The sequence below is a fragment of the Mesocricetus auratus genome, unplaced genomic scaffold (assembly GCF_017639785.1).
Source record: "Mesocricetus auratus isolate SY011 unplaced genomic scaffold, BCM_Maur_2.0 Super-Scaffold_15014, whole genome shotgun sequence".
NCBI lineage: Eukaryota > Metazoa > Chordata > Mammalia > Rodentia > Cricetidae > Mesocricetus > Mesocricetus auratus.
In genome coordinates this window covers 41155400-41164467 of record NW_024429186.1, presented here as the reverse complement: position 1 = coordinate 41164467, position 9068 = coordinate 41155400, and the positions used below count along the sequence as shown (strand labels likewise).

The 9068-nt window shown below is 39.3% G+C and overlaps 1 protein-coding gene across 2 annotated transcripts in view; it reads right to left on the bottom strand.

Moving 5' to 3' along the window:
* Positions 1 to 1155: 1155 nt before the first annotated feature.
* Positions 1156 to 9068, bottom strand: part of Ppp2r5e (protein phosphatase 2 regulatory subunit B'epsilon) — a 138450-nt gene continuing 130537 nt past the window's right edge. For both annotated transcript variants that reach the window (XM_040742919.1, XM_040742920.1), the window contains exon 14: positions 1156 to 4233. In XM_040742919.1, the coding sequence (XP_040598853.1) occupies positions 4134 to 4233 (100 nt within the window). In that variant the 3' untranslated portion in view covers positions 1156 to 4133. The remainder of the gene's footprint in view (positions 4234 to 9068) is intronic.

Here is a 9068-nt window from a genome sequence, read left to right as displayed (position 1 = left end):
TTAAAAAAAAAAGGAGATCAGCACACTTGCTCACAGCTAAGATCAAAACCAATCAAGACTCGCAGCTTCCTAGCAGGGAAAATGAACGTTTGCTGCCCTCTCCTGCTACAAAAATGAAATGAGAAATAACCAGGAGAGGCTGAAGCTGAAGGAAATTCTCAAGCCAAAGGGAATGGCCATGTCATTCTCATTAGATTCCAATCAAAAACCAGACAACAACCAGAAGATGTATTGGTAATATTTATATTTGAAAGTTCCCCATTGATACATGAGGTTTAGATTACAACTTATTTACAGTAAGTGACTTAAAAAAAAAGAGGAATGAGCTGAAAAACTGAGAAAGTAGAGGTGAGGATGGAGAAGAGAGGGAGGTAGCGAGAGGAGGGGAGGAAAGGAAATCTGTAGTCATAGACATCATAATGTGGGTGTTCATTTCCAGGAGAGGTACTACGGTCGCTGTCGTGCACAAGAAGCAGCACAAATTAACATTCCACTAAGCTCAAGGTCTGCCCATCTTCCTCTAGAGATGTACAATCCTTCTTTCAGGTTCCCAAAATTAAATGTGGAGGAATATAAAATGCATTGCTGATATACTTATTACAAAAGTCCTTTATGGCTCATTCCCTAACTCCACTCTGAAGCAGCTGAGCCAGAATACAAAAATAAAGATATCCCTGTGCAAATAAAACATCACTGATCACATCTGCTACCACCTCTCTGTGACAGGTGACCGTCACTTTGTGGTAACGTTTGTAGTAACATCAAAGGAGAGCAGCTCTTCATTTCCTGGGTCAGGTCAGTACATCCAATTAAAAGGGAAAACAAAACACAAAAAAAGAAAGAAAAAGAGAGAAAACCTTTGGAATACTTCATAATGCTGACACCAGCCTCCCTTTCTCCCCACCCCCCACAAAAACCTAAAACAGCTTTTAAAGTTCTAAGTATACTTTATTTCCCTTCCCACAACGTGACTGAGCCGAAGGCTGCATGTTCGGCACAGCAGGTGCCACTGCAAGTGCTCCCTAGGTCTGTTTGCACCCTCGGCTACTGCAGGCAGTACAGGAGGTGCAGAGTCACATGACCCTGCCACCTAGGCAAAGAGCCCAGGGAGGAGGAGCTTGCTCTGCTCCTGCACATTCAGTCACATTCAGGGGATTATGTATTTCTTTATTTTTTTATTTTATTAAAAAAAAACAGTCAATGTCAGAAAGAACAAAATATAATCGAAATTGCAAAGGACGATAACTAAACAATGAAGGAGGACCATGAGGGACACGAGCACAATGAGGAGTGTATGCTTGATCCAGAGGAGACGGTCACTTCACCCACACGGCTGTTGCAGGTCTGCAGCCTGCAACCTCAGCATCATTCTAAATCACAAAATTTTAAATTAAATTTTATTTGTTTTTCTTCCAAGGACACTCTTGGTCCTATCCCTGAAACCAATATGGTAGGGATAAGGTTAGGATGGTCACCACTTGCTAACTACAATATTTACTATTGAAAAAATATATTTATATATAGTTCTGGAAACTATGAAGCAAACAAAATAGAACACAGAGCTGAATTTGTCACAGTTAACTCAAGGTGAGTGACAGCAGGATTGCCCAGGGAGGGTCAGACAGGGGGCTGCTGCAAACGCAGCAAGTATGTCCTTAAATATGTCACAAAGTGCAACAATCAGGTTACCTGGGCTAGCTTCTCGTCATCACATACAACGTGACAAATGCCACATTGTCCCTTTCAGTTAAAAAGGAAAATGAGTGTTTTTTCTCAGAAGTTGCCCTGTGAGTTTAGACAGACAGGTCTAATTACATCTTTAGATAGTCTAAGCTTAGCTTTATTCTTCTCAGTTGGGAATGATTAGCAGACAAAACTGACTTTTGGAAAGGGTGCTGGCGCTGTTTGCCCTTAGCTCAGAGGACAAGGACACGGTGCAGGAGAGAGGTCCTTACCTCCCTCATCTCAAATGAGCACATCTCATCCCGAGGGGCACAGGTCAAGGCAAGCAAAGTTTATCTTTGATAGATACGTGTAATGAAAGTCGAAAGTTAACGGCTAAAATACAAAGAGCTGAAGGGAAGATGTGCTACGGGTTTATTTCCTAGCATCAGTGTGTGAGGCTGCACCACTGCTCCAGCACTTTCCTCACATGGAATCCTCCTTAATGTTCTCAAAAACCCTACTCATTCCACTGAACCATCGTGTACTTGGAGGTCACACACCTTAAAAGCAACAACAACAACAAAACAGGGTGTTTCTTTTGGGGAATCAACAAAGGCATTTAAGAAACAAAAAACAAAGATACCTAGATGAAAATATCCATAATTAGCTTACTTTTATGTACACATTGTGACTGACAATCTGAAAACACTTCATAAGTGAGAAAGGTCAATGGCTTTCCCCCTCCTTTGTCTTGCAAACAACAAAGCTGCATATTCTACTTTACATTTAAAAGGAAGAAAATATACAAGCTCATATTTATACGGCATTTCTACTGAGAGCAACAACAGATCATGTGTTCATGTTAGCTATGATCACAACTCAACGTATCAACACAGAAATGGCTCTACACAGGAACACTGCTGGACATGATGGTTCAGGGATACTGGCTCACTGCTGCCCTGTCTGTCTCTAACAAGCCAAAGCTTCCCTGGAAACAAGCCCCACGACACACATTTGTAAGTACACAGCAATGCAACCACATCGGGCAAATACATACTGCACACTAGTACATCAGCAATTTGCCTACCCAAGTAAAAGTCTTCCTTTAATACAGAGCAGAGAGCCAATAAGATACATCTAGAGTATAGCACTAGCTTTGTGTTTTGTTTTGTTTTTTCTTAAACAATTTGGTCACAATGCACCTTTGATATAAAAGCATTTTTTAAACTTTATTATTAATACTCAGGACATTAGGAATTTCCAGATTTTTTTCAGTAGCATTTGTAGAACCACTTTTGGTAACAAATACAGTAGTTAGGAATATGCATCCATGTCAGAACGCATAATGTTGATCCTGAATCCTTTCTGGCTAAAAACAGGACTGGCGCTGTGATGAGCTATAGAATGGGAATCTACAAAAAAACACTGGAACATGTTTTGTTTCTCCCAGAGGCTGCATCCTCTTTTGCTGAAATACTTTATAAGTACATATTAGAAAGTAAGGCAACAACTCCAAACAGTTCGTGCTGTTTGCTCAACTCGGTTCCCAACTGGATGTGCAGTCCTGGTGCTCAACTTCATGGTTATATCCCTTAGTGTTCTGTCTTTCTTGCTTCATAGGGTCGGAAAGGATGTTTCTAAATCATCTCTGGTCTGGATGCACAAGGATGTCTGCAGCTAATGCTGCAGGTGTTGAAGCCTGTGGCGCGTCCCGCTGCCTGTTTTCAAAGGATTCAAGACATTGATTTGGACTCACCATATCTGATATGAAGCCCAAAATTCCCTTTGCTACTATGCTTATCACCTCTTCCTCTTCTTTTTTTACTCCTAATAGGAAAACTAAAGGAGTACCAGGAACACCTGGCCACTGGGAAGATGTTCACCCAGCAGAGACATTTCACAAGGGACCTCTGTAATTCACTGCCCTATTCCACGTGGACATTCGACTCATGAGGATGTGCAAAGGGGAAGGATGTCAAATTACAGTCAAGTTGTCCAGAGGAGGGTGTTATATAAACTTATAAAGAAATGACAATCTTTTCTTCCTTTACTATAAATACATTTAACAGCTTAGCAGAAAGACAAGCTAAATTTAAGATTGCTCACATTTGAAAATTGTGTCATACTCTCTGCTAGTGATAAATAAGGAACTCCTGATAATGGAATTTTAACATACAATTTCACCAACAGATCTCTGAAGACCTTTTTTTTGTTTTGTTTTGTTTTTAAGAGGGTTAGAACAATGATTATGTTTGTAAAGTTCTGAAAAGTCCATCTACTGTTCAAACTTTGGATTGAAGTCCTTATGTTTTCCTTTACTTAGAGACAGGTATATACAGTGCTGTTGTAATAATGAGACAAATGTGAAATCTACTGTAAAGTTGCACAATACAGAAAACTGTTGCTCCATCCTTCTACTACATAAGCGTGTGACCCCACAGGTTAGTGATCTCGCGGTCAGATTGTTGTTAAGTTGGAATTATCCCATCGCGTCTAAGACCTCTCTTTAACTCCAGATCCTCCAATTTTTTCCACAATTCTTCACGTTCCTTTTCTTTCTTTTTTTCACTGAAAGAAACAGAAAACAATGTAAACAACTGAGAGGTTTGGTGAGACTGCCCAACAGAAACAGCCTTTCCCTCAGAGGCCCAAGCAACTCTAAAGCAACTGGCAGCAAGCTTCTTGGATGTCCTTTTGCGGTTTTCCCTCAGTGGGTTCTGTTTTGACATTCTCACTGACACAGAAATAGTACTAATGAACAGAGTAGAAAACAAGATTGTTTTAAGATTTACATAAACATCTCTAAATCTGTAGATACAGTATAAATTATAATACAGTGTACAATTACTGAGAAAACTAGAGATGGCTTCCAGTATCGTATATCTTAACACCAAAGTGCTTGCTGGCTTTTAAATGCTTGGGGCCTTGTTAGACCCCAACCTTCTATTTGTTTCCAAATAAACACTCAAAAGAGACACTGGAAATGACACTGACTGAAAATGGACAAGATCAAGAAAATACATTCTTCCCTTTATTTGTGTCTTTTTCCCATACAATGCATACTGAAACTGATCATTTCTGAAAACATATAATCAATGTATATTTATATTTTATAGTACATATTTATATATTATAGTATAACATATAAGACTATGTTAATGGTCTACATGAAACTCTGTGGATACTGGTATTATGGTATATTAAAATTTTAAGTGAGCCAGCCTTCAAACTTATACCAATTTACCAGTGATTCCCAGGACTTCAGACTGCATTGTTTGGCAAAGTTTACCACAACTGAATAAGCCAAAATAGGTTCAACAATTGAATTTCAGTTAAAAAAATGTTTTATTATCAAACAAGTAGCAAGTACATCATCAAAGAAAATAAAACTATATTATAAATTAAGCATATTCACTTATTAAGAATATTTCATCACATTAATTCATATCTCCTAACATAATTCACTTCGTTACCTCTAGTTTACTGCAAAGAACTGGTGAAAAGTAGACCCAGATTAAAGTTATGAATTCACAATTTCACAAATTCAAATAATTCCTAAGCATAGGAGTTCTGCTGCCTCAGACACCAGGAACCAGTCTTTACATATCCCACATCAGCAACAGTATATTCTTTATTCAGAGAAATTAATAATGTGAATATTGTAGGGAATTCCAATGCTAACCACTATTTAGTAATCACCAATACTTTGCAAAGTTATATTAAATCTCTAACAATAGAAAATGGGGGCTGGAGAGATGGCTCAATGATTAAGAGCACTGGCTGTTCTTCCAGGGGACCTAGGTTCAGTTCCCAGTACCCACATGGCAGCTCACAACCATCTACAACCCCATTTCCAGGGGATCGGACATCCTCTCCTGTCTATCCCCTGCAGGCACATGGCACACATACTTAATGGCACACAAACATATAACACATAAAAGAAAAACATTTTAAAAGAAAACCCCAAACCAATAAAAAGTTTCATTCTCTTTGAACTAAAGAACAAAACAAAAATGAAAACCAAGTAATTTGGCATTCCATTGCAATCACAGGAATGTTGAATCATATAATAATCATCTGTATCTTCACTTCATAAATAATATTCTGGCAATTTAGACCCTGTTTACTATGACTGCTATCTTAAGTACAATCTAGACAGTGTAGATTTCAGCAGGCATAATGGTTTTTAAACATAAAGCCTTCAAACTTATGTGATAACTTTAACCAGAACAACTGCATTAAAGGCCATAAGGGACAATATTAGAAACTCTCCAATCATTATAGATTATTTTTTATTTTTAAAAATTAAGTTGGAATTTATCCAGAAAAATATTTTAGGAGCTGGAGAGTTGGCTCTGCAGCTATGAGCTAAGGGCTACTCTTCCAAAGGATCAGGCTCGGTTCCCAGCACCCACATGGTAGGTAGCTCACAAATGTCTGTAACTCTAATTCCAGGGGCTCCAAAGTTCTCTTCTGGCCTCTGCAGGCACCAGACTCCCATGTATAGGACATACATACACGCAGGCAAAATATTCATACACATAAAAAGTAAGTGTTTTTAGCATGTGATCCCACACTCATACAGCTGAGGCAGGAGGGCCACTTGAAGTTCAAGGCTAGCCTAAGCTACAGAGTGAGACCCTATACTTCCTCCCAAAAGGCAAAAGGCTGAACTAATATTCTAATAAAGAGTAAAACAGAGGGAGATAGAGGCTGAAGAGGGCCACACCCTAGTGTGGGTATGATTCTGGAAAGGGAGTTGCTGGCTTCCAGACTCTTGGTTGTAAGCAAGCTGCTGGGCAATTCCCACTTGTTGTTTGACTGTACAATCTGGAGATGATTATCGGTCTAAACAAATGTTCTCAGAGAACGCTGACATGGACATAAAGTGCAGAGCTGTAATGCCTCTGACTTCTTTGTTTGGCAGACACAGAGAAGAAAGGAAAGGCTTGAGAACTTTTATCAACTGGAAATCAGCTCATCCTAAGCAGTTACCACTGCCCTAAACTGCAGCTGGCACCATGACGCCATCGTCTCCCTACTGAAGCTGCTCACTCAGTTCACCAGCTCGACAGTATGCAATGTGATTTGTCCTGTGTGTCCTCTCTTTCTCCAGATGACTTACCATACTGCTTCACACTGACAACTTTATTGTTAAAGTCTCAACATGCTGCCCACTTCTTCCTCCAGCCCCTGGCACCCACTGGTCTGCTGTTTCTGTGGATTTTCCTATACTAGCCTTTCATATAAATGCAACTATATACTGGGAAAAAAAGCTGGCTATTTTCTCTTTTTTGTTGTCACATGTAGCTCAGGCCTGTACTCCGTCTCCTTCTGCTTTTACCTCCCAAGTGCTGGGATTAACAGATGTGCATCACCACATCTGGCTCATTAAAGTCTAAATACCTCTGATGCATTCAGTACCACCCTTATTTTCCCCAGTTTTTCTCTCTGGGGTAGTGGGGGTGGATTTTAAAACTTCAGCATACTGTAATGCTGGGAATCTTGTCAAATTCTCCTCCCATTTCATTTCACACAGCACTAGTGTTGGCCCTATATGTAACAGTGTTAAGAGCTTACTCCACCCACCATTCTGATTTGTAATGCTCAAAAAAAATCCGCTGTTAACTGAAACCATCAACTTCTTGACATCAACAAGTCATATTTGGCTCTTCATCACAGGCCCAAAAGGCCATGTTCAATTACGAGTTAACAGTTACTATCACTTCTGTGAAGAAGCCAATACTTGTATCTGCTCAGTACAACCTTCTAATTTTGCACATTTGGCAAAGCATCATCTTTGTTCAAAAATAAATAAATGGATGGATGAGCAAGCAAACAGCCCAAAAAAAAAAAAAAAACAACTTTCATTAAGGAAGTCCATTCACTGTTAACCACCTTAACATTCTAGCATATTAACTCAGCTTCACAGTTCTGTCTATTCCTAGTCCCCTTAGTTAATTCTATTTCCAGAGATAATAAAAGATCACAAAATAACTTCATTTAAGATCAATTAATCTGAAATAAGACCCCATGTGCATGCACTATGCACACACATACACACAGTTGTACTGATAATCAAGCACATGGCCTTGTATATGATAGCCGAGCACACTCTATCACTTAGTTACACTGAAGTTCCTTCAATATTCTTAATGAGATTTTAGCCAGATTTCATCCCCACTTAACTAGAATAATAATAAAGATTATAGGGATCTCTGTTGCCCTAACAGACAAGTGCTATGCACTGTGCACTGTTTAATAGTTCATCATGGTATTCTCGTGTGCCCTTAGCCACCACTGCCCTTTTTTTTAACGTGTATGGGTATTTTTGCCTGAACATATGTTGGTGCATCATATAAATGCCTGATCCTCAAGGAGGCCAAGAGAGCATGTCAAATCCTTTGAAACTGCAGTCACAACTTTTGAGAGCTGTTTTGGGTGCTGGACTTGAACCTGGGTCCTCTGGAAGAACAGCAAATCCTCTTAACAGCTAAGCCATCTTTCCAGTACCTCTTAGCCCTTTTAAAAAATAACTTTTCAAAGATTTCAACTTAACTGTAGGGCAGGGTAGGTCATTATAAATTTAGTATTTTTTAACAATTGATAGTATCATGAATTATCAGTTATTTAGCTTTTAAGTGTAATACAAAATTGACATTCATCTCAATGTTGCAATTAAAAATAATATTGTAATTAAAACCATATTCTGTGATTAAACTGTTTCCCATAAACCACATGTCTGTAACTTAAAAGCAATTCTGCTATGGTTTTTGGTCCTCTGTCCCCAAACCTTCCTACTCATTGGTCTTTTCCTCAGTAAAACACAACTAACACATTCTAAATAAGGCAAAGCAAAGAAGCAAAAACAAACAAACAGAAAACATCCTTCCATGAGGTTCAGCAAAGTCCAACGTGTAGAATTGCCAAACGTACACTCTAGGACTCTTTAAGATCCACACTTTGACTTAATAAAGTGGGCGTTTGCATCCCCGAATTCAGAGTCAAGCCAGAGAACCAACCACTAAGAGCTCTGTTTTCCTTTCTCTCTCCATTCTATCTGTGGGGGGTTTGAACAGAAACAGCTCCCACGGGCTCAGAGATTTGAATGTTTGGTCACCAGGGAATGACACTATTGAGAAGTGTCACCGGGGATGGGCTTTGATGTTTCAAATGTTCAAAGCAGGCCCTGTGTCTATCTCTCTGACTGCTCCCTGGGGATCCAGATGTGGAACTCTCAGCTACCTCTCCAGAACCATGACTGCCTACATGCTATGATGCTTCCTGCCATGATAATGGACTAATCCTCTGAAACATAAGCGAGATGTTTTCCTTTATAAGAGTTGCCATGGTTACAGCAACAGACACCCTAACTAAGGAAACACCTTTTAGAAAGTTGAACA